This window comes from Cherax quadricarinatus, chromosome 80 (assembly GCF_038502225.1).
Source record: "Cherax quadricarinatus isolate ZL_2023a chromosome 80, ASM3850222v1, whole genome shotgun sequence".
Classification (NCBI taxonomy): Eukaryota; Metazoa; Arthropoda; class Malacostraca; order Decapoda; family Parastacidae; genus Cherax; species Cherax quadricarinatus.
In genome coordinates, this window is record NC_091371.1 from 5,114,140 (window position 1) to 5,130,047 (window position 15,908).

Below are 15,908 nucleotides of genomic sequence, written 5' to 3' on the forward strand. Positions count from 1 at the left end.
GCTTACTGTCTACATGCCTCCAACCTTCACCTTGTTGTAACATTCACCACCCATGCTGCACACCCATATAAGAGCACTGGTATAACTATAATACATTCCTCTTTTTGCTTCCATGGACAATGTACTTGTCTCTACAGACTCCTCACTGTACCACTCACCTTTTTTTCTTCATCAATTCTATGATTAACCTCGTCTTTCATAGACCCATCTGCTGACAAGTCCACTCCAAATATCTGAATTCATTCACTTCCTCCTCAAATCTGATATCCCATCTTTCATTACATAAATTTTTTATCCTCATCACCTTACTCTTTCCTATGTTCACTTTTAATTTCCATCTTTTACATACCTTACTAAACTCATCCACCAATTTTTGCGTCATCAAGGACAAGTAACCGTGAAAACTCCCACTTTGTGTTAGATTCTTTATCTTTCAATCCCACGCCTCTTGCCAACACCCGAGCATCCACTTCTTTTACAACCCTATCCATAAATATATTGAACAACCATATTGACATCACACATCCCTGTCTAAGCCCTACTTATATTGGGAAATACTCTCCCTCTGTCCTACAAACTCTAACGTGATCCTCACTATCCACGTAAAACCTCTTCTACTGCTTTCAGTAACCTACCTCCTATTCCACACATTTGCAACATCTTCCACATTGCCTCCCTATCCACCCTATCATACACCTTTCCTTTTGCAAATCTATAAATGCCACAAAAACCTCTTTGCCTTTAAAAACCGTTCACCCGTATGTTTCTCTGTAAACACTTGGTCTACACACCCCCTCTGTGATACTGCTCCCCGTCTTACTCTTCTTTCAATAATAACTACCATACACTTTACCAGGTATACTCAACAGACTTATTCCCCTATAATTCTTACACTCTCTTGTCCCCTTTGCCTTTATACAAAGGAACTATGCATGCTCTCTGCCAATCATTAAGTACCTTACCCTCTGCCATACATTTATTAAATAAAAGCACTGTCCTTATTCCATCAATCCCAGCTGCTTTACCCACCTTCATTCTAACTACTACCTCACGTACTTCCCCCACACCCACAAATGGCTCTTCCTCACTCCTACAAGATGTAATACCTCCCTACCCAAGGCACGAAATGACAGCTTCCTTATCTTCATCAACATTTAACAGTTCCTCAAAATATTCCCTACATCTTCCCGATACCTCTAACTCACCATCTAAGAAGTATCCTCTCCTATTTTTAACTGTCAAATCCATTCGTTCCCTAGACTTTCTCAACTTATTAATCTCACTCCAAAACTTTTTCTTATTCTCAACAAAATTTGCTGACAGCATCTCACCCAAGCTCTCATTTGCTCTCCTCTTGCATTCCTTCACCAATCGCTTATCCTCTCTTTTTCTCTCCATATTCTCCTACCTCCTTGTATCATTTCTTTGTCAAATCTCTCATATGCTAACTTTTTCTGTTACAACTCTTTAACTCACCATTTGTTTATATCTTACCCTAGCCGCCTCCTCCTTTAGTTTATAAACCTTTACCTCTCTTACTTCTTGATTCTATTCTCCTTGCATCCCATCTACTTTTCACCCTCACTGTAGCTACAAGTAAAAAGTGATCTGATACATCTGTGGCCCCTCTATAAACATGCACATCCTGAAGTCTACCCACCAGTTTTTTATCTCCCAATGCATAGTCCAACAAACTGTCATTACGCACTATATCATATCTTGTATACTTATTTATCCTTTTTTTTTCTTAAAGTATGTATTACATATAACCAAACCTCTTTCTATACAAAGTTCAATCAAGGGCCCATCATTATCTTTACACCTGGAACCCCCAAACTTACCTACCACACCCTCTCTAACTATTTCTCCTATTTTAGTATTTAGGTCCCCTACAACAACTCCTCTCTCACTTGGTTTAAAAGTTCCTAAACACTCGCTTAACATGTCCCAAAATCTCACTCACTCTCCTCTCTTCTCCAGGTGCATACACACTTATTATAAATTACTTTTCGCACCCTTATTTTATCCACATAATCCTCGAATTTATACATTTATATTCTCTCTTTTCCTTCCATAACAGATGCTTCAACATTAATGCTACCTCTTCCTTAGCTCTCTCTCAGATACTTCTGACTTAATCCCATTCATTTCTCCCCACCGAAACTCACCTACCCCTTCAGCTTTGTTTTGCTTAGAGCCAAGACATCCAACTTCTTTACAATCATAACACTGGCAATTATTTCTTTCTTATCATCTACGCTACATCCACGCACATTCAAACATCCCACTTTTAGAACGTTTCTCTTGTCTTTTCTAGTAATTTATAAAGGAGAAGGGATTACTAGCCCACTGTTGCCGGCACTTCAGTCGCCTCCTACGACACACATGGCTTACGGAGGAAAGATTCTTTTCCACTTCCCCGTGGAGATGAAAGGAAATAAAAGAGCAAGAATTATTTAGAAAAATAGGGGAAAATTCAGATCGCTGTGTATACATACGCGTGTACATGTATTTTTTTTTTCAAGAAACCGGCCGTATTCCATATAATATATATATATATATATATATATATATATATATATATATATATATATATATATATATATATATATATAACAACACTGCTCTAAGGATTCGAACCTATGTTGTACTGGCCCGCGATTGTGAGCGAGAACCACATGACGCCTTAACACACAGGACCACCCAATCCTACAAGAACCAACCATCCAGCCAAGCTAGGTGTGTTACTCTTGGTCCGAGGACATACGGAGGTGGTGTACTGGCCCGCTCTCAATAGCTGGCCAGTACAACATGGGTTCGAATCCCTGGCTAGCGCAGTGCTGTTATTGATCAATACCACTCGTTCGTGGTTGCAATAATACTGTGTGTATATATATATATATATATATATATATATATATATATATATATATATATATATATATATATATATATATATATATATATATACTCATACACACTTGATGCGAGAGACCACACCTCAATGAATTACCCTCACTAGGTTTATTTCCCGCCCTCTCTCTCTCTCTCTCTCTCTTCACATAACAGGAAATGGCATCAAAAGAAGTCTACAGTGGGAGAGCTGCGAGATAATGGTAAAAGTAATTAAAACCAATATGAGAAATTCAGATATATCACCGCCTGTAACGAGGATTGATTACCTCGCCATTACCAACACTAAACTTGATGAAGTCCCCAACCCGTTATTCACTGACTGATAGCTAAATCCTGACAAGTGGTGTTGCTGAATCAGCACTTGCTGATCCAGCAAAGTTTAAGAATTTAGGACTGGATAACATTATTTCCGACTGAATTTCTTGTCTTTAAATTAGCCAAATGAAGTGCCAAGATTGCAAGGATCAACTTTCGTGTAATTACGGAGTTAATGTCAGTCTTGTTAGTGGACTCTGTTCTAGTGCAGTAGAAGTATTAAGGATTTTTTCCGAATTCTAAACAGCTGTATTTTCTGAAGTCAGAGCTGGAAGAGGCTAAGAAAGAAACGCAGCTTTTTGGAGATGATGATGATACATCTCCAGGACAAGGACCAAGAAACCAGTGATACAAACTACAACGAACGAAAATCTGTCTGTAAGAAAGTATTAAAGCTGAAGATAAAGGTCAGAGAAACTGCTGTCAAGACTACCAGACTACGAATGTAGTTTGGCGATTAAGGAAACAACGAACGCCAATAGTGAAAGTACAAATGTTCTTGTTGTATTGTTTTTAAATTAAATTTATAAGACAGAATTTTTGTAGCAGGGATAGGAAGATGCAGAGTGGGTGTATTCCTGAGGATGGTAATGGTAGCAATCCTATTTTCTGCCTCAACACTGGAGGAAATTAAGCTGGGAATGCTGAAGAGAGGACCTGCTTACCAATGATTATGTTTATTGGGAAGCGCTAAACCCCTAAGATTTATACAACGTTTAGGGAATGAAAACTACTCAAGTTTGATCTGAAAAAGAAAAATATAGCTCTAATTCAGTGGATCAAGAGCCCCTCCTCACTAGCACCAAGACATCCCTCTTGAAAGGTGGTGAACTTTAGTTAAGTATTTTACATTTACTTGAATCAGGGAGAAGCGTTAAACCCATTAGTCATATTAGTATCTAGGGAACGGGAGGCAAGCAAATTCGATTCTTGAATCAGTAACCTCACCGACATCAAGCAACCACACACAAGGGGTAGCCACACATTTATAAGATGATTCTGTGGAAATATAAACACTTAAGCGGTATAATGTGATCCTTTATTGACAACGTTTCGCCCACGCAGTGGGCTTTATCAGTTCGTGATAACATTTCGGTCTGCCCTTGATTTACTCTGTAGATCTCGCCCTGTGAAGTCACAGTAGCTCTTACTCTCATCATTAGTCTCCCTACGATTCCCATTGGGGAGGGGAACCTTTACCTGCCTCCACGTGACTCTACTCTTCTACGATGTCTCATTGTGTGAAGATAAAACCAAAAAGCTGTCATAAACAATGTGGCTGCCCTAAAAAGCTGTCTGCGGGTCAAGTTCTCGGGAACTGCATCACTGAAAGAAGCCTTCCTCGTCACATTCAATGATGATGCGGAGGCTGAAAAAGTCCTTCCCCGAAGTGCGATGAAGACCCTTGATGAACGTGGCTTTGTTATCTCAACCTCTCCCTACTCGAAGGTTAAAAGATCAGTGTTCTTGAAACGTCTTAACAGGATCATCACGGTCCTGTCCACCGAAGAACTCAAGTCTTCCACTGAGGAGCAGAATGACTGGGCCATGATAGAAAGTATCACTAAGATATCCAACGCCTCATTAATGCTTAAGGTCACATTTCTGGACACCACCATGGTCGCCAGAACCATGTCAGACGGTCTGGTAATCTGTTATTACCTCAACAGACTGAACCCGAACAATTCAAACAGCGTTAAGGATAAGAAGATCTGTTCCACCTGTGGGAAAGACGGACATGACTATCGATCCTGCACCTCCATACTGTTCCTACTTGCATCAACTGCAAGAGCGACCATCACATACTGACAGCTAAATGTCCCGTCCGTAAGGAGATCTTATCTAAGAAGATTAAGGAAGACATTAAGACGACCACTAATTCCTCAACTTATGCTGCTATAACAAAGCTCCAGACGGACACTACGAAGATCCTGCAAGCCACTCGACAGACGCCACCAACCACCACCACCACCTTCTCTCCATTACCTGGAGAGGGTTTCGGGGGTCAACGCCCCCGCGGCCCGGTCTGTGACCAGGCCTGACGGTGTTTCCACACAAATTTACTAGTGCACGTTGTCTGCTCACATGCAAACCGTTGCTGACCCTGGATCCTTCAAAAAGACCATTAATGAACTCTTTTCAATGAACAACATGCCAGCCATCATATTCCCAGAATGTCCTCCTCCAAAGAATATTATGAAGTTCACACCAAAAATCGTCAGCTTCACAGCACCGGATAACATCCAAGACTTGATTTTTGAAGAAGACAACTACACGACTCTAGAACCCACCAATGAGAGGACACCAGTTATTCCCACCAATGAGGAGCCACCATCCACTTCCATCACCAGTTCTTCTACTACTGACAAGTCAGCTCCTTCACCTCCACTACAGACACCAAGAGCCAAAAGAACCAACACACAACCACCTGAAACTTCACCTCAAGATGCCCCAATACCTGAAGAAATGGAAGAAAAAACAAATATTAGAACAACTGAACCTATCACTATACACAAGTAATCCACTCAGCTTGTCGTTGAATGCAACTCAAGCAATCTATAACATGCACCAATGAACTATCAAATACACTGTTGTTCCTGGTTGCGAACATCACTGAAATCGCCATAATTGAAGACCTAGCGGCCGACTTTAATCACCTGGTCAAAATTACCCTATTGTCAAAATCTGTATTCAAAAGACTTCAAAATGGCTCCACGACTGGAATAAGGAACTAATACAGACACTGCTATGAAGAGATATCTTCTACCAATAACGACGTAACTGCCAACTCTCTACAAACATAACGACCATTCACCTCGAAGTCTTGCCTCCCTCTCCATCCCGCCTCCCGCTGATCTCCAGCCACCAATCACCTTCCACCGTTTTCAAGATTCAGCCTGCACAGCTTGCCTCTCGTGTCTAACATCGCCGGCGACTCCTGACTCTCCAAGCTATCCCACGAGCGCCTAGCTGCTGGGTTAAGCCCTGGCACTCTTTCTACGACTAAGGACACTCCTCTCCAACGTTATTCTTCGCCTGTCCCGTCTTCCCCGCTCACCCCATTGGGGTCTTACCTAAACTCTCTTGATCTTGGTCTGCCCTGGATCACTGTCAAGTCACAAGTGGGATTTGACAATAGTCCAAGATCGATCGAAACATCATAATTTTTCTCTCCTCAGCGCGGGTTATTGGTGAATTGTTCCATCCACGGTTTTGTGACTTTTTATTTAGTTTATTACTCAATCAGCTAATGTTTCACAGTAATTAATATATAAAATCTGCTAGCATCAATAAAATGATCTTGGCGTTGATGTGAGAAAATATAATGTGTATTCATAGCAATACGTCAACCTCCCTCGCTCACTCGCTTTAAGCATCCTATGGGACCAATGATAAAATTTAGACACGTGCAACATCTGGGTATCTTTACTGTAGACGTTTCGCCATTCAGTGGCTTTATCAATACAAATTCCAGGACATAATTTGAAGACAGTAGAACTATATACAGAAGATGAGGTAATCAGTCCCTTAGCCTTGGAGATGGTGTAGAGAGGACCGTGGTTGTGGAGATTGTGGAGCAAAGGCAAGGAGGCCGGCGCTTATATACTAACGCCAGGTGGAAAAGGACGTGTAGCAGACGAATTTGTATTGATAAAGCCACTGGATGGCGAAACGTCTACAATAAAGATACCCAGATGTTGCACATGTGTCTAAATTTAATCTTGTCGGTATTGCATGCCACTCTGGGACCAATGACGTAAACGTCTGAAGCTTTACAAGGTAAACTCTCTCCCGCCTACCCTTCTCCACCTTTCTGCCTCTCTGCATACAAAGAATATTAGAGTATCTCACTTTACGTAAGTGTTAAATATTATTTTAAATGATTTGAAAAACAACAAAATTATTTTATCGTCTTGTAAATGGTGACCACATTAGTTCTAGGACTGATAAGGTCAAATATTATATTTTATAGATGCCATATACTGTATATAACAATTATTTTCCAAAGTTTATCGATATCGACAAGTTGACGAGCAATATATGTGCAACACTTAGGTATCTTTATTGACAATAAAGATACCTAAGTATTGCATGAGTGTCTTACCAGTCAAGAGAGGTTTTAAAATTAATAAAATGAATATATATATATATATATATATATATATATATATATATATATATATATATATATATATATATATATATATATATTATATATATATATATATTATATATATATATATATATATATATATATATATATATTATATATATATATATATATATATATACATTATATATATATATACATATATACATTATATATATATATATATATATATATATATATATATATATGTATATGTATATATCACTAAACCCCTTTTCCTTAAAGAAGCATAACTGAAGATCTCAATTAAGCCTTCGAGGTACAAAATAATTATGATTCACTGGAGTAAAAAGATCTTATGAAATTTAAAGTTAATCGATAACACTGTCAAAGAAATGGAAAGATGGTATGTTTTCCTTGTGAAAAATTACACAAGGAAAAATAATGAAAATTGATCTTCATTTCAGATAAAAATCGACCTTTTTTAACAAATGAATTACTAAATCCTAAAGGTAAATAAAAAGATCGACAAAGCTACGCAACTAAAACTCAAGATCTAAATTCTGTTGATGATGCAGGAACCTTATATCGATCTAATAAGCAATATGGATCCGAAGAGACAAGTACAACAGCTGTTCTCGCAGACAGCTGCTACGTAGGCGTTCAGATGTCCGATAAGCCGAGACGGTACTAGGAATGAATCGAACTTCGTAACTGAACGGTATGTCTCTTCCTAATGGGAATGAACATCAAAATGGTATACAATACCGACAGGTTGGTAGGTAAGACACATAGGCAACAGTTAGGCAACTATATTCCGAAACGTTTCGCCTACACAGTAGGCTTCTTCAGTCGAATACAGAAAGTAGGCAGGAACAGTAGAGATGTGAAGACGATGTAATCAGTCCATCACCCTTGAAGTCGTAGAATTTTGAGGTTGTCAATCCCTCAGCCTGGAGAAGTTCAGTTCCATAGTCAGGAACTATCTGAAGATCAAGCGACAGTGCGGAGACTTGAATACTGTCGGAAGGAGAGGTGCAGAGTAGTAGCAGTAGTGAAAATGTATCCACTGATGTTCATCTTGTCAGACACTGCAACACATGGCTTCTTGGTACAGAAAACACCTTGGACAACCCTTTCAAGTGAGAACTGTTGAATCTGAGAGGGACCTGACCTCTCAGTGGATACATTCTCACTACTACTACTACTCTGCACCTCTCCTTCCGACAGTATTTAAGTCTCCTCACTGTCGCTTGATCTTCAGATAGTTCCTGACTATGGAACTGAACTTCTCCAGGCTGAGGGACTGACAACCTCAAAATTCTACGACTTCAAGGGTGATGGACTGATTACATAGTCTTCACATCTCGACTGTTCCTGCCTACTTTCTGTATTCGACTGAAAAAGCCTACTGTGTAGGCGAAACGTTTCGGAATATAGTTGCCTAACTGTTGCCTATGTGTCTTACCTCCTAATGGGAATAGAGAAGCGAACAAACGGATGGTGAAGAAGATAACCAGGTACAACTTTGCTTGAATTAATTCATACATACATTTCCATGGCTTCAACTGTACATCTCCCTCTCATTACTTCGACGGTTCATCTCCCGTAAAGTTATGTCACAAGTTATGTTAACTGTTAACCTTCACCTGATATCTCGGCTGACTACCCATACAAATAAGGTAAAAACATTAAAATATACAAAATTCAGAAAATAAAGAACAATCACAACGTCACTTTGTTTTATGGAAAAATCAGGAAAACGTCTTTCTCTATGAAATAAAAAGTATACAATAAAAACAACAGCAATGCTTGCATGAACTGGATGTGGCAGCTTTAAGTGAAGAACTGTAATTCGTTTTCCTAACTACCACCGGAGAATGAGAGAGAATGAAATTAAAGGACCAAAGAAACAGATGAAACAAACATTAGGTTACAGTACTCTGAAAAGAAGCGACCAGATTCCAAAGACGGCGCTTCATATGGTCCTTCACTGGGAAGTGAAACCCCCACAACAAATACACGCACATCATTAATTTACAATCATTCTATCCTCTTCCTTTATAAACACGAAATAACGGAACAGAATTCTGGAACGGATAGATAGCCCTTTGTAAGCATAAATCCAATACACTCGTTTAAAAACTTTTAGGCTAGCTCTTAGAACATCGGATTCAATTAAATTCATGACAAAGTCCACCAAAATCCTCCATTCTGCGGCTCGTACTAATAGGTGTCGAATGAATTATTAGATGGTAGGAGTCACCTACCTGCGGTACTATAGCCGCCTGTGGCGGCTATAGTACCATAGGCTATAGAACCATCAAGATGTACCAGACTTGTGTGACCATCAAGATGTACTAGACTTGTGTGTCCAAGATACACCAGAAATGCATGCACGCGCGCGTGTTTTTTGTCATGTAGTAGCTACTGGAGTCCCTATTGCTGGTGCAAGACAACAAGCGACCTCAGGCGCACACAGCTGTATACGATTGTTAACAACATACATGAAAATGTATGGCCCTAAGGCAGTACCTCAACAGACCAACAGCTGGCTTCGTCAGCCTTAGTGACGCGAGTCCGTGGGGTTTTAAAATACAGTTACCCTCTCAAACATGATGTAATATTTTAACCATTATATTTCTAGTTCCACTGAACAAATGTGTATAAACGCTCGGAAGTGTTCGGGTATTTTATTTCTTTTTGTTTTTTCTACTGTGATATTTGGCATAAAAAAGCTTACAGATATAAAACGACTTTAACCCATTACAAACAAAAAAAAAAAGTTAAATCTTTAGGACACATTGCCTTGTAAGGATTTACCCCGTATAAAGACTAGAGTGAAGGCACGAGCTTACAAACGAAGACAAATGATGGATTACGAGATGGTGTTGTTTGTCTAGACAGCAAGTGAGTGAGATCGCGAGAGTGAGAACGAAACCGCGAGATGAGTGAACGAACACACTTGTTAATCAATACTTAAGCAGCGCCAAACTTTCCCTAATGGAAATAAGTCACTTTGACTTATCATAGGCAATTTATAATATTTAGTGTACCCGTGCCTAAATAAACTTAGCCGTCAAGGGATGAGAGTTCTCACGTCTGAGCACTAACTTTCCCTATCTTTTCACATTCAAATGAGGTGCCACGATGCTTGTGAAGAACTCCTGACCCATGAAACTACAATAGCTCCCCTGCCCGTCCATGAATCAAACATGATATCCTTCCATACCTTAGGCGATATACGACCCCTTTGAGTTTAACTCTTTGCCATGACTAAAATAATCATTTCTGTGTTACAGGGTGCTACGGAGAGGACGACAAGCATGTTGCTGGTGGTGATGCTGCTTTTTCTGTTGACGGAGGCGCCGCAGGGCGTCCTCACCGGCCTCTCACTTGTCTACGGTCATGACTTCTTCAGGTGGGTGCTGCTGCTATACTAGTAACATATGCAGTGATGATCCTACCTTAGTCCAATTTGAAGTGGTATATAACCTGGCTTAGTGAAGTGTAGGGGGCTTAGTACATAACCTGGCTTAGCAAAGTGAAAGGCTTAGACTAATTTACTGGCTTGGTAAAATGAAAGGCTTAGAATCACGACTGGGTTAATAGCTATTATTAAGCCAGCGACTATACTTCAGCAGACAAGTACTAACCTAGACATGCTTTAGGTTAGCGTATCTAGGTTAGTACTTGTCTGCTGAACTATAGTCGCTGGCTTAATGCAATTGGAAACTTAGTGCAGTGAGGGCTTAGTACAGTCTGTGGCTTATTAGAGTGATTTAATATAGCCCCTTTGGCTAAGAAAAAACTTTGACTTTGTATAGCCCCACTTGCTTGTAACAGCCGCTGTGGCTTTAGTAGTATGTTCGGTAAATTTAGTGTATCTTGAGGCTTAGTGAACATGTGGCTTCGCGAATCATGTGGCTTAGTGCACCATGTGGTTCAGTGAACCAAGCGGTTTAGTACAACTTCTACCCTACATAACTTCATGACTTACAAAGCCAGTTCACAAAAACAAAAGCCAACTCGTACACCACACTAACAAACGGCAGTACATTCCGACAAAGGCCAACTCACACGTAATACACTAAAAAAATCGAGTTCATACTAACAAAAGCTATAAATACCACATCACACTACAAAAAACTGTTCATAAATAGCTATAGGTACACATAAGTACAATTATCATGCATAGTGTAAATTACCTAGGAGAGAGTCAGACAAAGTGACTTATTTCCACTGGGGTTTATGAAAAGCCAGTTCACCCACCACATTGCCAAAAATAATCTCACACAACACACCAAGACACAAAAAGAGAAACATCACAAACAAAAACCAGTGCCCAAACACTAACCAAATCCAACTCAAGCAACACAACACAAAATCACTTCACATTACACTAACAATAGCCCACACATCAAATAACCAATTTCGATTTGCAATATATATATATATATATATATATATATATATATATATATATATATATATATATATATATATATGTTTAACAATTCGCAAACAAGCGAAATTATTTACAAACATTGTCTCTACGTCCACAGCAGGACTCGAGCCTGCTAACGCTATATCAGAGTCCACGGTACTTTACCACGGAGCTAGACCCGCGAAAAGTACGGGCGCTTAGCCGAAGCTAAGCGATGTTTCCCCATACCCCCGGGCACCAAGCTCGTTTTTTTTTTAAAGTTATTTCATCGAATCCTGTGTGTAAGTTTTAATAAAGTTTATCTTTTTATAATAGTTTTGTGTATAATTTGTAAGTAAACGGTAAAATAGATTAGTATCTACATATATTTTAAGCATTTATTATATAGCTAACTTTTTCTTAACTTTTCAAACGTAAATCTCCAAAAAATTTTCCAACATATTTATTGAAAAAACTCCGCGTTTAAGTGGACCCACGCAGTTCAAACCCATGTTGTTTAAGGGGGTCAACTGTGTCTATATATATATATATATATATATATATATATATATATATATATATATATATATATATATATATATATATATATATATATATATATATTTAATTAAATTCTTCAACAAACTAAGTTTCCTGTGTATTAGAAAAGTTGATTGACTTACTGGCGTAAATTAGTTGACGTGAAAGAAGTAGACGTGAAGTTAACTTACCTAAGTTTGGGATGGCTGTTATTTAACAATATCAAAACTACGTAAAAAAAAACTATTTAAGTACGCCATCAGTCAAGACTGCTAGGTTATGCAGAGCATTTTGATAACACCCAGATACCACTTACTGCTAGGTGAACACTGGAAATAGTTGTAAGGAAACATACCCAACGTTTCGCCCGTGCCGGGATCGATTCCCGGACCCCTTAATGTGTGAACCGAAGAAGCTATCAACCAAGCCACGAGCACCTGGAATCTGGTTCACTCCATAACTTGTCTAAAGGGACTCACGAAATCGTAGTAACACGATTGTTAGGCCGGCATGGCCTAGTGGTTCAATGCACTGGCCTGAGAGTTGTAGGACTCGCCTGCCAGAGGTTCGATCCCTACCCTCTCTGTGATTTGTCCAAAGTGTTTATGTATCATTAACCACAATGTGTCGATGTTATATACCAGGTTCGCACACCGCTTGAATGTTTTTAATTATTTTTATTATTAATTTTCATGGGGAAGCGCTGCATCTGTAGGGTAACGGGAGGTAATCAGGTGGTGGTTCAAGATATGTGCAGTCTTCTTCAGAGGTTCCTTTTCCCTAAGACTAAACGAGTTGTGTATTGCCACTGCTATGACGGTTCAGTGATGCCTACTGTCACTGCAGTTGCTTGATGGAATTATTTGATCCATTTGCTGGGAGGATAGCCCTAGTTCCTTGGATTAAGAACTCTTCAATAGCATCAAGGCCCTCACTTCTCTTTGTAGGTTGATGAAAGCCACCACTCTTATTAAATTTATGGGAAAGAGATAACCCCATAAGTAGAGTAATAGGGTTTACTCTTAGAAAGGGGTAACTCAAGTTTCTTGAAGCAAGAGCTTTTCAGCAGAATCAGGGTAATCTACTTTAAAGGTCAATATATTAAAGGCTCGTTGTGTCCTGTAATCAAACACCTGAGTGTGACTTAAACCCGCCAGAAAGGTCGACTCCACTCGACCTCGGTTACACCTTTTCTCGACATCGACTGCTGCAAAACTTAATTTATCTCAGCACGGACATGACAGTAATCAAATGTGTTTCATTTGTGATTTCTCCCCGTTCTGTCAATACTGTGACTGCTACAATAACTTCTACAGTTACTGATACAGCAATTGCCAATACCTGTATTAGTCACTATAGTGACTACTATAGTGAGTGTAGTAGTCACTATAGTGACTACTATAGTGAGTGTAGTAGTCACTATAGTGACTACTAGTGAGTGTAGTAGTCACTATAGTGACTACTATAGTGAGTGTAGTAGTCACTATAGTGACTACTATAGTGAGTGTAGTAGTCACTATAGTGACTACTATAGTGAGTGTAGTAGTCACTATAGTGACTACTATAGTGAGTGTAGTAGTCACTATAGTGACTACTATAGTGAGTGTAGTAGTCACTATAGTGACTACTATAGCGAATGTAGTAGTCACTATAGTGAGTGTAGTAGTCACTATAGTGACTACTATAGCGAATGTAGTAGTCACTATAGTGAGTGTAGTAGTCACTATAGTGACTATTATAGCGAATGTAGTAGTCACTATAGTGAGTGTAGTAGTCATTATAGTGAGTGCAGTAATCACTATGGTGACTACTATAGTGAGTGTAGTAGTCATTATAGTGAGTGCAGTAATCACTATGGTGACTACTATAGTGAGTGTAGTAGTCACTATAGTGACTACTATAGTGAGTGTAGTAGTCATTATAGTGAGTGCAGTAGTCACTATGGTGATTACTATAGTGAGTGTAGTAGTCACTATGGTGACTGCTATAGTGAGTGTAGTCACTATAGTAACTACTGCTCAACGCTACAGATGTAATACCCGTATGTTTTCTCTCCCTACAGTGACTAACGCAGTAAATGCTACAGGTATAACACCCGTATGTTCTCTTTACCTTCCTACAGTGACTGCTACATTCAGCTAGGAGACTTCATGGACCTGCTGGCTCTCATCAACTCTGCCATCAACTTCGTGCTCTACTGCGTCATGAGCCTTCAGTTCCGCGACACCTTCGTCAACCTCTACTGCGGCGCCTGCACTAGACACAAGGCTACCATGCCCACCTCCACGAAGAGTGTCACCATCCACGCTCACAACTCACACATATAAGGCAACACTCAGAAATAACTTGCAATACCTAAGGTTTCGCAGACACAAAACACAGATTAACAATGTTTGCAATATCGCAATTATAACAGAATAAACCTATTGCATATAAAAAAAGTTTTTGCAAACTAAAAATAATTCACTACTTTTCTTTGTTACTCTTTGGACAATATATAACAAGAAACTAAACTAAGTTACAGCTATGAAAATGTATGTAAAACTGACACTATTTCGGTCCGTCCCAAGCTATTATGTGGTAGCAGACTGATAATAGTCCAGGATGGACCGTAGTCTCTTTTCTCTGCAACTTGAGGGTTAGTTGTACTAGTTTCCGAACTAAGTGGGTGTTGTGGGCTAGGTGGGTGTTGCGGAGTAGGTTGTGAACTAGGTGGGAGTTGTGGGTAAGGTGGGTGTTAGGGAACGGGGTAATAATAAGTTCAACTCTCCACACAATGATCTTAACTATTAACAGTTTTCTGGGAACGTGCGCATTCTAAACAGAACATAATCTGCTGCTGACAAGGTGAGACAACAATCCATTCCTCGCCCTCAAACACTTAGTAGAAATACAAGTGACATTACGAAGCAGTTTACTCTTCTATATATAAATGATGCAGTCCTACTGAAAGATATTTAAATAATGGAACTGATCACAGATTAGTATTTGCTCCTGAAAATACTAATCTATATATATATATATATATATATATATATATATATATATATATATATATATATATATATATATATATATATATATATATATATATGTCGTGCCGAATATGTAAGACTGGTCAATTAGCAAGAACTCATTTAAAATTAAGTCCTTTCTAAAATTTTCTCTTATACGTTTGAAGATATATTTTTTCATTAATGTTAATGTAAAAATTTTTAATTTTGCTCCAAACGAATCTTATTATAACAAGAACAATTTATTTTAGCCTAACCCAACTAAATATATTTTAGATTTGTTTACAACAATTTAATACTAAACAAACACAGTGAAATATATTTTTTTCGTTAGGTTCAGAATGATTTTGGCGAAATTATTGCATACACAAATTTTCGCTTATCCTATATGGCAAGATGAGCGTTGCTATTTAAGCCAAGATCGCAAGTTCTGCCCATTCGGCACGACATAATATATATATATATATATATATATATATATATATATATATATATATATATATATATATATATATATATATATATATATATATATATGTATATATATATATGTATATATATATATATGTCGTGCCGAATGTGTAAA

The 15,908-nt window shown here is 38.6% G+C and overlaps 1 protein-coding gene across 1 annotated transcript in view; it reads left to right on the plus strand.

The window, feature by feature from the left end:
* Positions 1 to 15,336, plus strand: part of LOC128702403 (G-protein coupled receptor dmsr-1) — a 382,830-nt gene extending 367,494 nt beyond the window's left edge. Inside the window, exons 7-8 of the mRNA XM_070102058.1 lie at positions 10,645 to 10,763; positions 14,431 to 15,336. Coding sequence (XP_069958159.1) covers positions 10,645 to 10,763; positions 14,431 to 14,635 — 324 coding nt within the window. The 3' untranslated portion in view covers positions 14,636 to 15,336. The remainder of the gene's footprint in view (positions 1 to 10,644; positions 10,764 to 14,430) is intronic.
* The last annotated feature ends 572 nt before the right edge of the window (positions 15,337 to 15,908 follow it).